This window comes from Onthophagus taurus, chromosome 11 (genome assembly GCF_036711975.1).
Source record: "Onthophagus taurus isolate NC chromosome 11, IU_Otau_3.0, whole genome shotgun sequence".
Classification (NCBI taxonomy): domain Eukaryota; kingdom Metazoa; phylum Arthropoda; class Insecta; order Coleoptera; family Scarabaeidae; genus Onthophagus; species Onthophagus taurus.
In genome coordinates this window covers 16,802,366-16,823,738 of record NC_091976.1, presented here as the reverse complement: position 1 = coordinate 16,823,738, position 21,373 = coordinate 16,802,366, and the positions used below count along the sequence as shown (strand labels likewise).

General features: G+C 32.6%; 4 protein-coding genes across 5 annotated transcripts; 2 read left to right on the top strand and 2 right to left on the bottom strand.

The window, feature by feature from the left end:
* The first annotated feature begins 232 nt into the window (after nt 1-232).
* LOC111420356 (cytochrome P450 4c21-like) lies at nt 233-2,155 on the top strand. 2 transcript variants are annotated; one of them, XM_071200229.1, is made up of 7 exons: nt 233-393; nt 446-649; nt 747-929; nt 979-1,310; nt 1,362-1,602; nt 1,651-1,824; nt 1,883-2,153. In XM_071200229.1, exons 1-7 carry the CDS (start codon nt 246-248, stop codon nt 2,044-2,046), a joined length of 1,446 nt encoding a protein of 481 aa, XP_071056330.1. In that variant the 5' UTR covers nt 233-245; the 3' UTR covers nt 2,047-2,153. The 2 variants fall into 2 exon arrangements, with proteins under 2 accessions (XP_071056330.1, XP_071056329.1); XM_071200228.1 differs by having other exon boundaries at nt 979-1,602; nt 1,883-2,155.
* Nucleotides 2,156-6,479: 4,324 nt separating this feature from the next.
* LOC111420358 (cytochrome P450 4c21-like) lies at nt 6,480-12,044 on the top strand. Its single transcript, XM_023053335.2, has 7 exons — nt 6,480-6,697; nt 6,761-6,964; nt 7,036-7,218; nt 10,823-11,157; nt 11,213-11,453; nt 11,502-11,675; nt 11,737-12,044. Exons 1-7 carry the CDS (start codon nt 6,550-6,552, stop codon nt 11,853-11,855), a joined length of 1,404 nt encoding a protein of 467 aa, XP_022909103.2. The 5' UTR covers nt 6,480-6,549; the 3' UTR covers nt 11,856-12,044.
* A 2,985-nt stretch (nt 12,045-15,029) lies between these two features.
* LOC111420354 (uncharacterized) lies at nt 15,030-15,991 on the bottom strand. The gene is made up of 5 exons (XM_023053327.2): nt 15,777-15,991; nt 15,587-15,717; nt 15,464-15,531; nt 15,326-15,409; nt 15,030-15,254 (listed from the first exon to the last, which is right to left on the bottom strand). The coding sequence occupies exons 1-5, from the start codon at nt 15,885-15,887 to the stop codon at nt 15,115-15,117; spliced, it is 534 nt and encodes a 177-aa protein (XP_022909095.2). The 5' UTR covers nt 15,888-15,991; the 3' UTR covers nt 15,030-15,114.
* Nucleotides 15,992-20,177: 4,186 nt separating this feature from the next.
* Nucleotides 20,178-21,053, bottom strand: LOC111420357 (uncharacterized). Its single transcript, XM_023053334.2, has 5 exons — nt 20,920-21,053; nt 20,730-20,860; nt 20,607-20,674; nt 20,469-20,552; nt 20,178-20,413 (listed from the first exon to the last, which is right to left on the bottom strand). Exons 1-5 carry the CDS (start codon nt 21,028-21,030, stop codon nt 20,262-20,264), a joined length of 546 nt encoding a protein of 181 aa, XP_022909102.2. The 5' UTR covers nt 21,031-21,053; the 3' UTR covers nt 20,178-20,261.
* Nucleotides 21,054-21,373: the final 320 nt, after the last annotated feature.

Below are 21,373 nucleotides of genomic sequence, written 5' to 3'. Positions count from 1 at the left end.
AAAGAAGATGAATTTCATTTTATTTGTTTTCATTTGAATTAATTAAAATTAAATTAGCTTAAAACTAGTCTTGCAAATTATCAAGGCGATTTATATTTAATTAAAATTCAAAGGTAGTTTTAAATATGATAAAATGTTAAGGTCAAACAATTTGCTATTAATAACTCTGATCAGTTGTATATATGATATCAAAAATACTTGAAATTTAATCTTTCCTCAGTTGTGTTTTAACAAATATATCCGAAATGTTGTTGATACTTGTTATGGGTTTAATATTTTTTATTAGCCTTTATTGCTTTTATCAAGTAAGTAAGTACAAGATAATTGATGATTATCCTGGACCAACTCCATTAGAGTTATTAAAATTTGTATTATTACCGAAATCGACTGTTGGTAAGTTCTTAATTTTGTGATTTAATTTTATTTTGAAACATATTCTTTTTAGACTCTTATAAATTCTTCGTTTCTTTAAACAACAAATATGGACCAGTTGTTAAAATATGGATCAAACCTTTTAAACCAACTCTCCTCGTTTCCGATGAAAAATTTATTAAACATATTTTATTATCGAAAGAACATGTTAATAAAGCGAGTTTATTTGAATTATTGGAAGCATTTATAGGAAACGGATTACCCATTATGAGCGATAGTAATTACGTTTTACACTGAGTTATCTAAAATTCTAAATAACCTCTTAACATCTCTTATTGTTATTTAGATATTGAAGTCAAAAATTTTTTTTTTAGTAAATTTATGGAGACAAGAACGAAAAACGATTTCACACGTATTTAATAATCAATTCAACATCGATTATATATCAACAATTAAAACACACGCCATTAAACTGCGCGATGCGATTAATGAAAATTTAAATCAACCCGTTGATTTGCAAATGTTGTTATTAAGACATGGATTAAACATTGTTTATGGTAAAAAATACAATAAGTATTTATGCATCAAAAAAATTTTTTTTTCTAGAAATATTACTTAATGAAGATATTAGTAACCAAGATGATCGTGTAAATCGTTATAGCACAGCTTTGAAAACATTTTTCGAAGTTTATTTTGATAGAATCAATTCCCCATTGAAAATGAACGATAACATATTTAAATTAACCAATAATTATAAAATTTGGAACAAATGTTCTGAGGAAGCTACGGAATTTATTGAAAGTACTTTAAAAACAGTTGTCGAATTAAAAAATAAATCGCCGAATGAAAGTTTTCGAAAAGATTTTATTGATTTACTTTTAGAATCTGGTTTGAGTTATGATAGAATTTTAGCGCATCTTCGAACATTTGTTGTTGCTGTAATTATTTGCTCTTGTTACATTATATTAGTTTTTAATTATTTTTTGAAGGGTTCCGATACAGTTTCAGCTGCAACTGGTTTTGCTCTTTATGAACTTGCTAAACAACCTGAATTACAAGAAAAAATTTTTCAGGAATACATTTCGATTGTAGGGTTCGACGAAAAGGTTTTTGCAGAATTTAGGGATATTCAACAAATGAGTTTTGCTGATTGCGTTATGAAAGAAAGTTTAAGACTTTATCCTCCAGTTCCATTTATATTTAGAACTTTAATTAAACCGGCAGAAATCGGTAAATTAATTCTCTAGCAGATCAGCTTTTTAATAAAAATTTTTTTAGATGATAAAGTTCTTCCGGGTGACATCGATGTAACCTTTTCAATAATCGGGTCTCATTATTTAAATTTTGAAGACCCCACAAAGTTTAAACCCGAAAGATTTCTTCCAGAAAATTCCACCAAAATCCCAGCAAATGCTTATTTACCATTTTCGTTGGGACCAAGAGATTGCATAGGTAACCAATTCACATATTCACTAAATATTTATTTATAATTTTTCGTTAACATTTTTAGGTAAAATAGTTGCAGTTGCTGAAGTTAAATTTTTAATTAGCTATATTGTGAGGCATTTTACATTACATCCAATCAATGATCATAAAGCAGATATAGCTGGTGAAGTGGTTTTAACAAGCAAAAATGGATTACCAGTTATTTTTAAAAGAAGAATAATCGAATAATCGGAATTTTAAATGTTCACTTCAATTTATGACATGCTGTTATAAAAAATTTATTAATAAAACAATAAAAATCTTTATAATATTCTTATCTAACCAATAAAATTGGATGTTTCAAGGAATATTTGAAGGCATCATGTTTCTAAATAACTGGGATCAAAAACTGATTAAAGTAAATCACCTAAGTCATTTTTCCTCTGAATAAGTCAAATTCCTGACAACCTTCACAATCAAACGAAAATGCAAACTGCTTGTAGTATATCAAAGATTTTCCAACATCTTAAACTCTGCAATCGCTAGACGATGCCCATAGTAAGTTCATAACAGTATACCTATATGTTTATTCCAATTAATTCATCGACACCTTTAGTGTACTGGTTGATTTTCTCGAAAACCGTTCATTCATAACCAAAAGGTACAAATTTCTCCCCAAACTTAGAAATGAACTACATTCAATAGCTTACGCTAAGTTATACCAGTTGAAAGCTTTACCATTCATTGTAAAAGACACTAGTAAGGAAATCTTTTTATTAAAAAGATACATCATATATTGAGGAAACTCGAATTGCGACTTGGAATATAAGGACTCTGCGCAGCCTGGGTGCACTACGGAACCTAGTAAGACAAACTGACAAGGATGCACTTTACGTCATCGTCCTCCAAGAGACGAGATGTACGGAATCTGGAACGATGGAGAAGCGCAATCATATAAACATTTATAAGTGTAGCCCATCGGAACACACACTGGGCACAGGCTTCTTGTTTATAGAGAATACAATAAAAATCCTCATAGGAGACTTTAGAGCATACAATCCTGGATTATGTAAGCTGATGCTCAATTGTTTAATTACAGTTTCATGTGCACATTATGTTCTTAAATATGAAAGGGAACTTCAATTTATCCACTCGAAAATATAATATTAAGATTATCCTGATAGATCATCCAGATGATCACAGACTTAACATGCCAGATCACTTCATTGTTGATGTAAAACTTCAACCTCATATAATAGAGGTCAAAAGTAGACGAGGTATTAACGACGATTTCGACCACTCGGAGCAAAAATAGCGAATGAGAAAAGTACAACAGGGCAAAAACACGAGAAATTCAACCTACAAGAACCTCAAAAATCACAGTAGAAATAGAGTGGAATCAATCAAAAGTATGAAGTTAGATCCGAGGATATCCTGATAATTAAATTTCGATATGGAATCTCCATTTATCAAAGTACCAGTCAAATATGCCATTGATGATTTTCGCCAGAAACTCATCCTGGAAGGCTTACCAAAGTATGTTCCTGGGCGAGTGGAGTACTGTTTAGTATTCACATATTTTAGGTGGAAGGGAGAGTTCTACAAGCAATGTGAAGGGGTGTCTTCTTCTAGCTTCGTTATATGGATGACACCTTTGTGATCTGGCACCATGGAAAAGAGTGTCTCCAGGAAGTCTTAGACCACCTAACCTTGCAATACCCCATGATCAAATTTATTATATTATTTATTATTTTATTATATATTTATTGAAAATTCAGTCTTTCCCTCTGAATGGAAAAAAGCCTTCATAACTCCAGTCTTTAAATCGGGTAGCAGACATTTTGTGTGCAACTATCGTCCAATTCTTATGGATAAGCTGAACAAGCTTAACCTATCTAACGGGCTGTCTCTATGGATTTCGTCCTATATATCTAAGAGATTTCAAGCAGTGAAAGTAAATAATTTCATATCTAGTTTTACTCCTGTTACATCTGGTGTACCTCAAGGTAGCCTTCTTTTATATTATTGTAGTGGACACTTTTTTAGGATTTTTTTCTGTACTTGTCCCGAATATGAATAAATAAATAAAATAAATAAATTATGGACACCGAATCTGCTGCGAACAGTTATCTTTCCTGGAAGTTTTGGTCACAATGAAGACAGATAGAGGCATGGAACTGGGAGTGTATCGGAAGCAGACACACTAACAGGTATCTACAAGCTACGTCCCATCATATTCCATAACAAAAGAGGTCAGTGATCGAACATCTAGTGCCGCATCAAGGAGCATATCCGACTATATAAGATCGAGCAATCGGCAGTCGCAGAGCATTGCTATAAAAAGGAACACTACATAGATTTCATAGATAGGGATCAATCGACATGGGAACATTATGACAAATCAGCCGCACATGGAAAATGCTAGGTAACCCATTCTATTGGTGATTTTTAGAAAATCCCACAAATCCCTCTTCGCTTAAGTTCCTAGTTTGCCAAAAAACGTTTTCAAATGAGGCGATGAAACCTTCGAGGTTACAAGATCATTTGAACAAAATGCATTTTGATAAAAAAGATTAGAATGTGGTCTTTTTTCAAGAACTGAAAAACAAGTACGCAAATCACCCAACTGTCTCAAAACATTTTTCAGCGGCTTTTAATCAAGACAATGACGCCCTTAGAGTTTCGTACAAAATCTCTTTGTTAATTGCTCAAACAGGAAAAGCACACACAAGACCAGTTGATGAGATGGCTGAAAAGATCGAAGAGTCATTGTGCAACCATATGAAGACTAGTCAATTTTCAATTCAGTTGGATGTGCCCACTTTACCGATCGATGTCAAGAAACATCTCAAGAACTATTGTTTGCTAGAAATTTAGAGACAGATACAAAAGGAGTGACAATATTTAATACACTAGAAAAGTTTTATGGTGAGAAGGAAATTCCCTTATAATATATCAGAATATTATATCAGCTGCTATGGATGGGTGTCATGGTGTCATAAATGGTTCATAGCATACTTAAAAAATAAAGTGCTAGAAGTGCTCGCTGTACAATGCGTTATCTATCGGTAACATTTGGTTGCGAGGAATTTGAGTGAATGGCTGTCTCAATCACCGCAACATGTCATCAAAGCAGTCAATAAAATCCGAAACAGCTCTTTAAATGACAGATTATTTAAACAGCTTTGTGTTGGTATTGACGAAGATTTTAACCGGTGTTGTTTACACAGAAGTGCGTTGTCTATGAACAGGTACTTGTTTGACTCGTATTTACAATCGGTTTAACCCTGTGATAGTGTTTTTGGAAAACAAAGACACAGAGTGACACGACAACCTCATCACATCAAAGAATAATATTTTACTTGGCAGACTTGTGTAAATTGTTTAATGATATCAATCTCTAACTTCGAAGTGATGACTTAAACTTGATTAAAACAAAAAATGTCGTTGCCGCTTTCGTAGCCAAACTGCTTTTACATAAGAAAAATATTGGCAGGCGTGAGTTTCGCAATTTCCCTAATTTATCAGTGGCATCTTTTAACAACGAAGATTTGCTTGTTTACTGTCAACATTTGGAAAATCTTCACAGTGATATCCAAGAACGATTCCAGGACATTTTAAATTGGAAATACCAGAGGGTGTTGGGTTCTTTTTCAAATGTTAACACAGCAGGATCATCCCAGCTGGAAGAAGAACTAATAGAGCTGATAACAAATGAGGAAATAAAATTCATATTTAAAAACGGCTACCAACAATTTTGGTTACAAAAGCCAATACCGCAATTGTAACAACCCAGGATTGTGGTCGATTAATGCTGTGGCAACTCTGCTACAACGGTTGTATTTACGGTTATTTTTGACTAAATTCGAGCCTGATATCAATAAACTTGTTAAAAAGCATCAGATAGAACAGTTCGTTACTAGAATATAATATACTACGGACGCTAGAAACTATTTGATTCTCAAAGTGGGCGATAGAAGAAATTAGTTTGAGAACCTAGTAATATATTCCGCAAATAATTGTGTTAAATAAAACTATACATTATATAGTGAGGTAATATTCGAATTTTGAAATATTGTGGGGTTGGGAATATTTAGTGCCATTTGTTAAACGTTCTCCTAAACGAGAATTGGTAAAAGGTAAAGAATTGATATTTTTTCCTTAGATTCTAAATCAACAAAAATAGATTTGTAGTCAACATTTGGATCGTTGTTTGGAGGGGCCATGATTTGAACGTGTTTACCAATATCTCTAAAAGAAATTCCAATACATCCATTTTTTTTGACAATATCGCTTTCAGTTTTACAGTTTTGTACTTTTTATACGATCGCGAATGACCAAGGCGATAACTAAGTGCTATCGTTTGAAATGATTTACCGGTGACCAGAAATCTCACCAATCATGGTCAGTGTTGTATCTGGTATCAACAGAAGTATCACATTCGGTAATTGATACACTAATTATCCTAGAATGTTAAAGTGGAAATTTTATGCAAGTACAAGATGAACAGAAAATACACAAATGTGCTGACGATATTTTATTTTATGACTGCATAAAATTTATTTTTAATCAAACATTTTGAAATTGATACATTTTCGCTTAAAATTTAATTAAAAAGGTCAAACTTTAGCATCTATTGATAACTCTCAATAAATTCTTTTTCTAAATAGAAATAATATCGCCAAAAAGCGATAGACATAATCAGTTCATTTCTAATCTTTGCTCAATTGAATCATAGAAATTTTAGCGAAAATGTTTGTGATACCCTTTACACTTTTACTTTTTATTACAATACTGTATTATTTTTATCAAGTAAATAAATACAAAGTACTTGATGATTATCCTGGGCCAACACCCTTAGAATTAATCAAATTTATGTTATTACCAAAATCAACAACTGGTAAGTTTTCGATTTTATATTTTAATTGTTTTATTGGTGTTAAATATGGTATATTTTTTTTAGATACTTATGAATTCTTCGTTTCTTTAAGCAAGAAATATGGTCCAGTTGTTAAAATTTGGATAAAACCTTTTAGACCATCTCTTCTCGTTTCCGATGGAAAATTTGTTAAGAACATTTTATTATCGAAAGAACACGTTAACAAAACGGGATATTTTGGTTTATTACGAACGTTTGTAGGAGATGGATTACCCCTTATGAGCGATAGTAATTAATACCAATCACTAAATAACTTTAAGTTTTAAGAATAGAACAAATCTAAAAATATTTATTTTTAGTAAGTTTATGGAGACAAGAACGAAAAACGTTTTCACACGTTTTCAACAACCAATTCATCATCGATTATATATCAACGTTCAAAACACACGCTATTAAATTGAGCGAAGCGATAAACGAAAATTTAAATAAACCAGTTGATTTGCAAGTACTAATATTACGTCATGGATTAAATATTGTTTACGGTAAATAAATAGTATTTAAGTATTAAAGTTCATAACACGTACATTTTTTTAAAAATTCATTAAAGATTTAACTTTAATTAATGTACCATTAAGTTGATCTCTTAATCTTAAAAGATAATCGAGAAAAAAATTGATTCAACTTTGGACCTGCGATCTACATGAATTAAGAACAGAAAGAAAGAAGGTCAATATCAGATAGATAAATAGTTTTATAATTAAAGTATGCAAATTTCTGTTGCACAATCTTCTTTCATGGCATTGATTAAATATACAAAGAATATTTCAACGATAATGTTATTATCGTTGAAATTTATGCAAAAAATATAATCTTTAATTTGAATTCACAAAATAATTTAAACAAAACAATATTAATATAATTGGATTAAATTTTCTAAATTCACTTTAAATCAAAGGTTGATTTTGCAATCATCAATTCAAAACTCAATTTTCAGTTTAAGAATCGATATCTTGGTATCCGTTCAGAACAATTATTAGAATAATGTTCATAACAATTTTATTTATCAATTTGTGCATAATTAAACAAAACGTGTATGGAAAGTATTGTGGGGCAATGAAACGAGAAACAAACTAAACAATACAATTAAAGTCAGTAACTGAAGAAAATACGCAGATACGGAAAACTCATTTAAAGCAGAAATAGAAACCACACAAAATAAAAAAGACAATGAGTCCAGAAGAATGGAAAAACACCTCATCTTTATAAAAAGAGAAAAAAAACATATCCAGCAAACTACCGTAGGATCACATTACTAAACTCCTCCGTAAAACCTTTAACTAAGTTCATTGCGGGCAAGAAGGCCTCAATAATACAAATGGCTAACAAACAACAGGGTTTGCGAAGAAAGCAATCTACCATCGATGCACTGTTCATGTTTGGACAACTGGTAGAAAAATCTATAGAGTATAGCACCCTTGCTGACTTCTGCTTTGTGGATCTAACCAGTAATTGATAGAGTGCAACTAAAAGATGTTATCACGATCCTGGAAAACAGCAATATGTCAAAAGAATACATAGAATTTATGTATGCAAATAAACTTCACCCTAAACAACATCTCCGAACTGCTACAGGCATTCTTCAAGGTGACAGTGAATTGATAAAGGTTGTAAAAATACAGGATTATACACTATGTTATACAGACGACGCAGTACTTATTGCGGAATGAGAAGGTGACCTCCAAAGAATGTTACAATCTTTTAGTAAACCAGCATGGAAATTCGGCATGTTAATTATGAAAATTCCTATAGATAACATCAAATGCATAACTATTGTAAAGGAAACGCAAACTGGTAATAGAAAATAACATCATCGAACGAACCAGGTCATTCAAACTGTTTGCAAAACCACAAGATTGTTTCAGGAAAATGAAGTGACAAAAACAAGTCCAAGCTTTGGAAAAACAAACACTTAAGTATATGTAGATTGTAAGTCGAGAATATATAAAACACGTGTGCGACCAGTGATGACATATGGTGCGGAAACAAAAGTTGAAACATCAGTAACAAAGAGAATTCTAAGAACAGTCAAGATGAAGACCCTAAGAGTAATAACGGGATACACATTAATCGATAGGTAAAGAAATACACCCATAAGAAGAAAGTGCAAAACAGATGACGTGGTAAGATGGATAAGGAGAAAAAGAGAGAATGGAACCAGCACGTCAACTGGATGAATTCCGACAGCCAATGACAATTGGCAGTCAACATCACAAGAAGTGCTAAACTAAACAGGGGATACGCCTCCTGAAAGAAGGAAAAGAGGACGAAGGCAAAATATACTGCGACGCGAATTCTTAGCGATACGTTGCAATGATTTGTAACTTCCTCATACAACATGACAATTTTGCATTGAATGAAAAGATACTTTTTTAGCAACTCTTTTAAGACTTTTACAATACATTACATTACACAAATTACATATCAGGTAGGCGAACTGACCAACCTTGCACCGCGACAGATCAGAGAAACTCTGTTATCACAACTCAGTATGTTTAATGTTCTTTTAGTCATTCTCCAGAGCCGACACCGTTTTCACAGCCTGCAGAGCCTGGGGAGAAAAAATTGTACTGTCATGTTCTTCACCCCTCTCTCAAGAAGGATTTTAGCACCCATGTCAATAGCAAATACTTTTGCCTGGAATACAGTACAGTACGTACCAAGGCTGTAAGCTTGCTTAATCCGAGGTGTCTGGCAGTATACTCTTACCCCGACTCCTTCCGGCATTTTTGATCCATCTGTGCACATGCAAATATCTGCCTGACCCAGAGAATTTTTGTTTTTATGCCTGAACGGCAGTCCAATCTGGTATCGTGCATTAATCATTGATAGTGATCCCGCCAGATCTGACGGCATTGATAGCACAGTATCAATGCTTACGATGTCATCCACAGCTCATTGGTAGGACATGTCGGAACAGATTTGAGCATATTGCTTAAATCTGTAAATGGTAGTTTTAGCCACTTTTTTTATATGAAAATGCAAAGGAGATAGGCCAAGCAGAACATCCATTGCTGGAGTTGGCGTTGTGCTTATCGCACCAGAGATTCCAATCCAGCTACTCGTTGAATTCGTGAAAGTTTAGTGATAACTGAAGTCTGTCAAAATTTCCTATACCAGGCTGCTGCTTCGTATGTCATAGGTCCAACCACAGTCATATAGAGCAGTCTTATTTAACTCTATGACAGGCCAACAAGCTCGCACCCAACGATTTTTGGTACTTGACCACGATACTTGCATAAAATTTCAGGCGAATTCAAGCGTGTAAACATACCGGTCTCATTTCTTAAAATCCGATTTTATACGTCACATAACAAGAATTGCATGTTGTTCGAATGAATATGTAAAGTATGAAAGATCGTTGATTCCTGAGATTGTTACCCTCTTTAGGTTGAAAATTGAATCTGGTTCCAAGAATTCTGCCAAATCGTCGTTTTTTGTACATAATATTTCTCTGCCAGCACTTTATATAGAAGAAACCCAGTGGTTGACATACTCTATCAGCATATTATTCTATGGCTGCTCCAACTGCGAAATTGGAGTCGTTACGCGAGGTGAAACATTAGTGCTGCGTACGCCTGCAAAGTAGGTTAAGCTAATTTTCGTACAGTTGCTTAAGATTTATTCTGATATTCTTATGTTAACTTCGGATATGAATATTTTCCGATGGGTTGAATTTTTCGAGTAAAGGACTTGGTTGTATGCTCGCACTAAGCCGATGGCAAGGAAAATTTTCTTTGTATGCACCATTCTTATGTTTAATACGCGAGAATCCCTACATAATGAAGAATCCTCGCCTATTTTGGCTTGCATGTGCAGGCATGATGGTAAACTACTCTAGGACAGACAAATTATCATCATTCGTAAAGTGGCCTCTAACTGCGATCTGGTAACCTCTAATCTTTGGTGGTTCGGGTCAAAATCTAGTTGAAACTAGTCTATCCTCTATCTTATGACTAGGAATGAAACATTTTTAATAATATTTTCATCATTAATATAAGTATTTTAGTATCGATTTCTGAATAAAGCTAATTTTTATAATTTTAATTCTTATTTTTCATTATTTTCTTATAAATATTTTTTTTCTAGATTTATTACTTAATGAAGATATTAGTAAACAAGATGATCGTGTAAACCGTTACATGAAATCTTTGAGAACATTTTTTGGGGTGTATTATGATAGAATTAACTCTCCTCTGAAAATGATTGATAGCATATTTAAATTAACCGAAAATTATAAAATTTGGACTAATACTTCTATTGAATCCAAGAAATTCATTGAAAGTACATTAAAACAAGTTATTGAATTAAAAAAGAACAATACATCGGGAAAAAGTGATCGAAAGGATTTTGTTGATTTACTTTTAGAATCTAATTTGAGCTATGATAGGATTTTAGAAAACATTCGGACTTTAGCCGTTGCTGTAATATTTTGCTGTTGGTTTATTATTTTTGTTTTTTAAAACGTTTTTGTTGTAGGGTTCCGATACCGTTTCAGCTTCATCTGGTTTTGCTCTTTATGAACTTGCTAAAAAACCTGAATTGCAAGAAAAAATTTACCAGGAATATATTTCCATTTTAGGAACCGATAAGAATGTGTGTGCAGAGTTTAGGGATATCCAACAAATGACTTTTACTGAATGCGTTATAAAAGAAAGTTTAAGACTTTATCCTCCAGTTCCCTTTATTTTTAGGGCTCTATTTAATTCAACAGAAATTGGTAAATTAATTGAAAAGTAACGATTTCTTTTATTAATTATTTTTATAGGTGGTAAAATTGTTCCTGGTGATATCGATATTATATTTTCAATAATCGATTCCCACTATTCAAATTTTGATGATCCCGCGGAGTTTAAACCGGAAAGATTTCTTCCAGAAAATGCCTCCAATATCCCAGCAAATGCTTATTTTCCTTTTTCATTAGGACCGCGAGATTGTATAGGTAAGAATATTAGAAATAATAAAATTCACTTAATATCTTATTTTTTTTATTAATTTTTTAGGTAAAATAGTTGCAATAAAATTGTCGAATCGAAATTTTTACTTAGCTACATCATCAGAAATTATACAGTGCATCCAATCGATGATCATCAAATTGATTTATGTGGTGAAATTGTTTTAACTAGCAAAACTGGTCTACCAGTTATTTTTAAAAAGAGGATTAACTAAATATTTGATTTATTTATAAAACTTTTTGAAGCAAAAGTGGTTGGGTTGTGTTTGTCATCGTACCTACGCTTTCAATATAAACTTTTAAAGATAGTGTAACAATTCTTAATTATTGTAAAAATAAAATTTTATTTGACATTTACAGCGAATTTTCAGTGTTATTAGTAGATATTAATGACTTTAATAGAATTATTCGACAACTTAAATAAGTTTCTATACCTGTTTGAAATGTATCTAAACATAATTAAATTAATCTTACTTAAAACGTGGCGATAAATCTATAAAATCATATTGACGACGTATCATAAATCTCCAACAGTCATCTATCTGAGCCTGGAGAAAAAGAGCATAAAAGATTGATTCAATTATTATACCATTTATAAAATATAAAGAAACTTAATTTTTTATTTTCATAAAGAACTTTTACTTCCAGATGCGGCAATAGTTCTTTTTTTATTTGAAAAATCAAATGATTCAAACAGTTGTGGTAACATAGTAATGTAGAACCAAACAGAAATACATAGAACGTAACTGAGAAAGAAATGTAATCAGAAAAGCTGATTTTGAACTAGATGTAACTTATTCTCGAATTCATGTTCGTTTATAATGTTTTCAGGTTCACGTCAGGTTTCACACACAAAGAAGTATCTCATAACATTTCCTTGTCTTAAATTCTTTCCATATTCCTTCCTTCTTTCGACTTCTTGAAAATTTGATGTAAGTGACCAGTGATTTATTCTGTCATCCTTTGAACGGTTTTTATGAATGTTTCTTGCGTTCCTCAGCAGCTTTTCCACACATGTGTCCAATTGGTTGTTAGGTATTTCGAAGTACTGTTAGATCAGGTGTGTTTCATTCATTAATTTGGGTCTTACTTCGGTATGTAATAAAGTTTTCTTTACAAAATTTTAAATGATCTGGATTGTAATGGTCTTGATTTTACATGGTTCATTTTTATAACCATAAAATACTTCTTAAACATATTGATATTTTTGTGCATCCTCTGTATTGATGTTATTTACATTGTGTACAAATGCTAGTAAAACCGAAAGACCTGCAACATCTAGTGACTCATCCAAATTCGTAGCACTCTGGCATATTTCTAGATTAGCAGGAAGATGAGGAATTCGAAACCATGGTTTAGTAATTTTCATCAATTGATGGATTTCCAGGGAGTTAATTAGTATCTTAAAGAAATCTGGTACTTTTACTTTGTAATCAAGGTGATTCGTTGGCTAGAATTTTATTGTACACCTGGGACATTTATATTGTTAATGCATATTTTCGGTTATTTACTACATACTTAGAAGTACTTGCTACATCGTGTTTCAAATTGTAATCCATAGGTTTAAAATGCACGCAATAGAAATCCCAGCATAGAAAGTGCAATAGTGGTCATAGGCTATTAGTTTTGTTCACATTTTTTTCGAAAAACTGCCAAATATTAGTGTTCCGCGAAACATAGATTAGGAAATGTTGTTTTAGATGATGAAAGTTTAGGTGATACTCGTTCCGAAATTCTTACAGATTTAAAACATTGTCTAAGTTGCTGCCTTTTTAACATGGTAATGAAAAATGTTCAAATGACTATTGCAATGAACAAAAACAAAAAACGATTTCGCTGACAAGCAAATAATATCAGTAGTAAAAGTCCTGCTGCTATGACTACTACAACACTTTTCTTGTGTATCAACATACTTACATGATACAAGCACACCCTTGGAGTCTTCTTTAAGGATGCAACAAAACTGCAATGCACAATCCGTCGTGATCGGGGGACCGATAGCATCGAGGTTCGTCACAGAAATGGAAGACCAAAGACTGCCATTACTCCCACCCTGGTCAAGCGTGTCTGGATCTTATATTTTGAGGAAACAGAAGAAGGCCATTTGGGTTCAGAGATGTAGCGAACTTGTGAAACACTTCTCACCTGTAGAGCTGAAAGACGTCCTCTTCACTGACGAGAAGTTATTCACGATTGAGCAAACATTCAACAGTGAAAACGACAGAATTCTCACGCGAACGGTTCAGAAAGCGAATTAGTGTAGTCGCAACGTTGTCCGAAAGGGACATGCGGCTCAGGTCATGGTTTGGGCAATTTTTATGGATCAGTGGGTCAAGATCAACTGCCAGAACCACTTTAATGAAATTCCTGTGGAATTCCAACAGAACTCAGCGGCCGCGCACAAAGCTAAGATGGTTCAGTAGTAGTCTAGATCAATTTTCCAGTCATGATCACCTAGACTTCTCCAAGTAGTCGGCCCTTGAAAGCAAGGCCTGTGGCACTCCCCACAGTTTTGGGCAGATACAACATTAATTGCAACACCTCGTCCAAAAGTAACCTCGGTTTATATTTTTACGACAACTATGAACATACGCCAAGCTCGCTTGCGGATATCTTAACCACAAGCGGTCTTGGGTTGTATTTTTGTTGCTACTATGATGCTACAAGTGTGGTGCTTGAAGTAGTGGTGACTGTTAAAAACAAAGAATGACCGAGGTAACGCCTAGGCCGCAAGCGACCTCGGCTTAGATATTTCATAACAATCAAGAATACAACCCGAGGTTGCTTGCGGACGAACCACAACAATGGTAACTCATAATGCCAAAGGAGTATTGATTTAGCGTCTCGGTCACTAAGAATATATTCTTGCTTATATTCTTGTTGTTACCGAGTGGGTACAATAAAGATAGTTAAAAATTGAGAGCTATCAAGGTAACTCATTTAGTTAATCTATTAGAGTACAATAGGAATATTGATAAATCATCCTTCTTGTGCAGTTTGTCGTGTTATGAATTTAAATAACTCACCTGCAGAAAATATTACGAAATGATGTTATCTTTTACGTAGCTTTCCGTGACTAATTTTCCCAGATCCATTTAAGCATCTGAATTACTTACAAGAAGGGAAATAGGAATGAATAAACTGTAAGGTGGATGAGTGAGCTTGGATTTAAAGTGTGACGATAACCAATATTTTATAATAATTTCAATATATGAGCAACAAAGATGTGCTTTGTGATGCAAAAGACAAAAAGAATTTGTATCAAGTATCAGTGCAATGAAAATATGATGAACACCACAAACACTTATAAGCTCCGATTGAAACAATACAACGAAATATGTTTACAACCATGAATTAATAAAATATAACAAAGTATTTTTGTTTATTCATCTTTCATTGATTAAAACTGCAAATCTTATTGTACTTATTAATTAACACAATTTTCATGATTAATATTTTTTAATCTCGGAAGTAAATCATGTAATCCAATTTTTCTTGCAATTTCTTTAGCTGTTTGCATAACATTATTATTAATTGTAAATTGTCTGGTAGAGATTCCAAGAACACCTAATAATGAAGTAGCGATAAAAAATATTATTGATTAAATATAAGAGAGATATTAAATATAAGTACTTAACTGTTTTGTGGATTTTCTGGATAACAAACATACCAAATAGAATAATTATTGTAATCAGTAGCAACCAACCATGTAATTCTTATTTCTAAAAATATTTAACCTTAAAGTAGAACGTATTAATCTTAACATATATGCTTACGTCCCAACCATTCAGTAACGAATTTTGATGTGTTATTAACTGGGTACATGTTATACGAATCTGAGTTACTACAAACAAATAAAATGTATTAATTTTAAAATTTTAAAATAATTTTCGTAGTACTTCTCCCAAATACGTTCTACCATATATGTAGTATTCGATTTGTTAACATCAAGACTCGCTTTATAATAAATACATTTTTTTAAAACTTCTTCCTTGTTTGCCATTTCGTGTAAAATCCAATTACCAACCATCTATTATAAAAAAATGATTTAAAAATGTTTCTGAGAAAAAACGTGATTTATAAACAAACCTTTCGAATATCAAAATCTTTTATTAAGGGAATGTTAACACATTTTTTCTCGTCAATACTTTTGCACGTAACTGTAATTATAACCATGAAAATATAGTAAATAAAAAACATGTTGGCAGTAACGAGCAATCAGCTTGTTTTCTACTGGCGGAATTTTTCAGTGTTTCTTATTTATAAACGAATGTGATAAAAAAATCTCTAAACAATTACTGAACATATATAGTATATGCAGTTTATTCTATATTTATGGTTTTTCTTATTAGTTGTTGATAATGAGCAATGAGCTTGTTTTCTACTGGTGGTATATTTCAGTGTTTCTTACTTATAAAGGAATGTGATAAAAAATCTCTAAAAAATATGAGCATGTACTGAAAATATATGCAATTTATTCTATGCTTTTGCTTATTAGTTGTTGATAATGATCTAACAAAAGTAAACAACAACATATTTGTTCGTATTTGATATGATATTTTTAATAATAGCAATCAAATTCATCATGGAATGTTTTAGAAAAGTATAGAATGATCGAAACTGAAGTTTTTGACGTTAAAATATGAGACAAACTTTCGTTAACACATTAACTGCCACAGTCTATTTATATTTTGGATCTCCTGGACCACTACCATAGTTTATCAAAAATTGCCAGTGGCACAATATCTGTACCAAGTCTACAAAAAATTATTTATGGCACATCCAGCCACATGGCAGGCAACGTGTAAAGGTGGAGACGTTGTTCATTGAGAAATTTTTTTTCAATTTTCAGCAATGGCTAGTTTTGAAGGAGGAGGCATAATGTCTCTCAACCTATCAATCTGAATAAACTTCTGTAGAGTGAGTAACTAACCTCGGTGAAAGGTAAGGTCAGGGCAATGGAGTGCAGGAAAAATGATCCTCCGATCCACAAAAAAAAAACACCAATTATAAGACCAACAAATGTGTCTTGGACAGGACGGATTTCTCGGAAACGATTACGGCAGACGGATCCTGTACCAAGCTGGAGCGCTCGCAAACATACTTTATGGAAATGATAAGTACAGACTGGATGTCACGGCTTTGCAAGAATTAAGATGGCCTTGACAACAGGGCAGCATACAATATATTGTCGTGATGGAAGTGGTAATAAATACGAATTTGCTAAAGTGCAAGCTAATGATATCAAATTGATAATCGGATATCTCAATGCATAAGTAGGTAGAGAGGAAGAATACTCCCATATAGTTTGCCGATATAGTCTGTACCAAGAAACGAATAACAGTGGAGAGAAGTTAGTATAGTTTGCTGCAAGCTAACAAAGCAGCTGACAAAGCTAAGAAGTACAATATACAACAAATGTATTTGGAAACCCAACTTAATTATAAGCCTAGAGTTAGGGAACAACTACGAAACCTGGAAGTTAAGGAGGAAGAAATGAGGTCAATAGATTCTTGCAGGGCAACCATTAAACAAACGATGCTGTAATATATTGTCGAAGAAGTAGTTGGAACTCTAGAAGGGGTAAAGAGGAACGATTGGAATGGCAAGGAAAGCAAGGTGACTAATGACAAATGAAACAAGGCGCGACAAAGAATGATACAACGACCCAAATCACATTTGCAGGCGGAAAAAGCAACAACTACTAAACACAGCACCAGAATTTTAAGATAAGAAACAGACTCCTAACAGAAATTTCTATGTTGTAGTATAAAGAAAACTGGTAACATATACCAGCCTAGGCAGTAATAATAAATAATAATTGCCAAGCCATGTGTAGGATCGTGAAAGATGATATATTGGTAAATACAGATTAGTTGCTGGATAGCTAGAAGCAGTATTTTGAGGGGCTCCTTTGCGAATCTTTTTCCAGCTTGAATGAGGTAAAATGTAGCATAAAGATGCTAAAACGTAATAAGGCACCAGAGCTACTGTAGTATGGAGATGAGGAGCTCATGGTGGTCATACATCAACTTATGGTGAAAATCTGGAAGGCTGAGTAGATGCCTACAGATTGCCTACATAAAAATGGGTATAAGCATAACTGACGAAACCACATATAAAGTCCTAACCGATATACTAAGGCTTAGGTATACTAAGGTGGCTTTAGAGGTGGCAGATCCACCACAGATCGTTTTTTTTAACGGGCCGATAGGTAATTTAAAAAGCATGAGAATTCGATATCATTCTATTTAATATCTTCATAGACTTTACGCAAGTTTATGACACTATTGATTGAGATGCACTATCTATATAGAGTCATGCAGGTGATGCAGAAAATAGGAATTCCTTTTAAATTAGTAAATCTGACACTATGGTGATGACCAACTTGAAGGGTATAATCAAAGTGGAGAGTAGGTACAGCGAATGTATTGATATCAGGGAAGACCTACGATAAGCCGGATGTATTCGCTTCTATATTGTTTAATATACCGCTACAGAAGATCATTTTATAAGTTGTAAATAGATCAGAATAGCAGCACTATGTATAAAGAGACAAAATCAACAGTATACGCAGATGACATCGTCATAACGAGAAGATCCAAACAACGAATGAAGGAGTGCTATGACGAACTGAAGGAGACTGCACATAGTGTAGGGTTACGTATAAGTATATATAAAAAGAAAGAGATGGGCCTGAAGACAGCACACAGGCTAGCACTAAACAGGACGATTGGGGACGATAAAATTGAAGCAGTTCCAAGTTTTATTTATCTGGAAAGCATAGTAAATGAGACCAATGAGACCGCACAGGACTAAAACATTACTAAAACACTTGGATATGGCTAATAAGCACTGCTTAACTGTTAATCTTACGAAGTCATCGGTGATGGCCTTTGATAACCGGAGAGTCTTGGGTGCGATTACTGACACTTTGAGTGTATGAATTGCTGTGATATTTTGTAAGTTGCTGAGAGGTTGGGTTGGGAATTTTGGTGTTCACATATGCGGTGATCTTCTGCGTCGTGTATTTATAACGTTAACAATGCTTTAGAATAGTAGACACTTATTGGAGGTGAAACTCTGAATACGTTTATGTGATGTCGTGGTTCTCTCAATGTATAATTACGGAGATGTTTTGTACGAACTGTTTATTGACAGTATCCACGGAACAAGAGTACAAAGAGTTCAAAAACAAAATATGAGAAAATCTCTCATACATTAAGGGGGGAAACCACATTAGGAGGCTCACTTTCATTGATTTTTTAGGATTTTTTTTGGGTACGAAGAATTAATTAGAATTTAATCAAATTTTAACATTATTTTGTTTATATTTCGAGCAACTTTTGTGATTTTTTTTGTATGATTTTATCGAAAAATAACAAAGTTATGCTCTGCTGTCAGCTGGACGTCGTACCTAGAGTTCTCCAATTGCGGGACGTGTAGCCATTTCAATTTTCATCTGGTATCAAAAAGTTTTTCATTTTAGATTAATAACTTATTTTCTAAGAATATGAACCTCAATGCAGGTAAATATAACTAAAATTAAAAATTTTGCAGGTGTTGGAAAAATTTACTTACAATTTCACGTTTTTTTACTAATTATCCCTGCTAACCTGCTTGTTCCTACCATATGGTCTTAACTAATAAATCTCCTCCATATTTGTTTAAAAAAATTACTTTTAGGACAGACGTTCACAACATAAATATTAGGCAAAAACATACGCTAACAATACCACAGTATCGCCCAGAGATTTAAAAAAAATCGTTTACGTATTGTGTGCCTAACCTGTTGAATAGTTTTATACTTTCTGCCTTGCTGCAATGAGCAGACTTTTAAGATTACTTAATAACTTAATGATAATAAATGAGCCAGGAACGATGAAGAATGGCTCCTATTTTTATTATTTTCTGCTTTTCTTTTCTATTTTTCTTTCTTTACTTATTCTTATTCTTCCTCTATGGTCTTTTCAAAATTCTTTTTGTTTCTTGTGTTATTCTGACTCTTAATGCCAAAGCAGTATTGAAGTAACGTCTCGGTCGCAAGCCATCTCGGGTTACATATGTCATAATAACTAAGAATATATTCATTTAGACTCATTTAGTTAATCTATTACAGTACAATAAGAATATTGATAAATCATCCTTTTTGTGCAGTTTGTCGTGTTATGAGATTGTCATGAAATTAAATAACTGAGCCGCAGGAAATATTACGAAATAATGTTGTCTTATACGTGAGTGTAATTTTCTCAGATCCATTTAAGTATCTGAATTACTTAAGAACGGAAATGTGGATGAATAAACTGTTAGGTGGATGAGTGAGCTTTGACTTAAAGTTTGACGATAAGCATCATTTGAAAATTTTAATACATGAGCAACGAAGATGTGCTTTGTGAGGTAAAAGACAAAAACAATTTGTATCAAGTATCATTGCAATAAAAATACGGTGGACACTACAAACACTTTTGAGCTCCGATTGAAACAATATAATTCGTACAATGACATATGTTTAATCATGAATTAATAAAATATAACAAATTATTTTTGTTTATTATTCTTTCATTGATTACAACTTCAAATCTTGTATTGCTTAAAACAATTTTCATGATTAATATTTTGTAATCTCGGAAGTAAATTATGTAATCCAATTTTTCTTACAAGTTCTTTAGCTTTTTGCATAACATTATTATTAATTGTAAAAAGTCTGGTAGAAATTCCAAAAGCACCTAATAATTAAGCAGCGATTAAAATTATTGTTGATTAAATATATAAGTACTTAACTGTTTTGTGGATTTTCTGGATAACAAACATACCAAATAGAATAATTATTGTAATCAGTAGCAACCAACCATGTCATTCTTATTTCTAAAAATATTTAACCTTAAAGTAGAACGCATTACTCTGAACATATATACTTACGCCCCAACCATTCAGTAACGAATTTTGATGTGTTATTAACTGGGTACATGTTAAACGAATCTGAGTTACTACAAACAAATAAAGTGTATTAATTTTAAAATTTGAAAATAATTTTCACCGTACTTCTCCCAAATTCGTTTTACTATATATGTAGTATTCCCTTTGTTTGCATCAAGACTCGTTTTGTAATAAATACATTTTTTTAAAACCTCTTCCTCGTCTGCTGCTTCGTGTAAAACCCAATTACCAACCATCTATTACAAAAAGAATGATTTAAAAATGTTTCGGAGAAAAACGCGATTTATAAATAAACCTTTCGAATATCAAAATCTTTTATTAAGGGAATGTTAAGACATTTTGTCTCGTCAATACTTTTGCACGTAACTGGAATTATAATCAAGAAAATACAGTAAATAAAAGACATGTTGCTGGTATCGAGCAATGAGCTTGTTTTCTACTGGTGGAATTTTTCAGTGTTTCTTACTTATAAAGGAATATTATAAAAAAATCTCTAAAAAATTACTACTGAACATATATGCAGTTTATTTTATATTTATGGTTGTTTATGGTTTTGCTTATTAGTTGTTGATAATGATCTTGATATTTGTTCGTATTTGATATTTTTAATAATAGCAATCAAATTTGTCATGGAATGTTTTAAAAGTAAAGAATGATCGAAGCTGAGAAATATGAGACAAACTATAAAAGTGCTCATTGAGGAGTTCTTTTTCGATATCTCTATTTGATCTTCACCAATAAAATGCAAA

Excerpts from the sequence above, each read along its gene's own strand:
- LOC111420356 (XM_071200228.1), top strand. The coding sequence starts at position 246 with ATGTTGTTGATACTTGTTATGGGTTTAATATTTTTTATTAGCCTTTAT. Across the intron at positions 650-746 it reads ATTACCCATTATGAGCGATA|TAAATTTATGGAGACAAGAA; the intron begins GTAATTACGTTT and ends TTTTTTTTTTAG. Across the intron at positions 930-978 it reads TGGATTAAACATTGTTTATG|AAATATTACTTAATGAAGAT; the intron begins GTAAAAAATACA and ends TTTTTTTTCTAG.
- LOC111420358 (XM_023053335.2), top strand. The coding sequence starts at position 6,550 with ATGTTTGTGATACCCTTTACACTTTTACTTTTTATTACAATACTGTAT. Across the intron at positions 6,698-6,760 it reads ATTACCAAAATCAACAACTG|ATACTTATGAATTCTTCGTT; the intron begins GTAAGTTTTCGA and ends TATTTTTTTTAG. Across the intron at positions 11,158-11,212 it reads TTCGGACTTTAGCCGTTGCT|GGTTCCGATACCGTTTCAGC; the intron begins GTAATATTTTGC and ends TTTTTGTTGTAG.
- LOC111420354 (XM_023053327.2), bottom strand. The coding sequence starts at position 15,887 with ATGTTTTTTATTTACTATATTTTCATGGTTATAATTACAGTTACGTGC. Across the intron at positions 15,718-15,776 it reads AAGATTTTGATATTCGAAAG|ATGGTTGGTAATTGGATTTT; the intron begins GTTTGTTTATAA and ends TTTTTATAATAG. Across the intron at positions 15,255-15,325 it reads TCCAGAAAATCCACAAAACA|GTGTTCTTGGAATCTCTACC; the intron begins GTTAAGTACTTA and ends CTTCATTATTAG.
- LOC111420357 (XM_023053334.2), bottom strand. The coding sequence starts at position 21,030 with ATGTCTTTTATTTACTGTATTTTCTTGATTATAATTCCAGTTACGTGC. Across the intron at positions 20,861-20,919 it reads AAGATTTTGATATTCGAAAG|ATGGTTGGTAATTGGGTTTT; the intron begins GTTTATTTATAA and ends TTTTTGTAATAG. Across the intron at positions 20,414-20,468 it reads TCCAGAAAATCCACAAAACA|GTGCTTTTGGAATTTCTACC; the intron begins GTTAAGTACTTA and ends CTTAATTATTAG.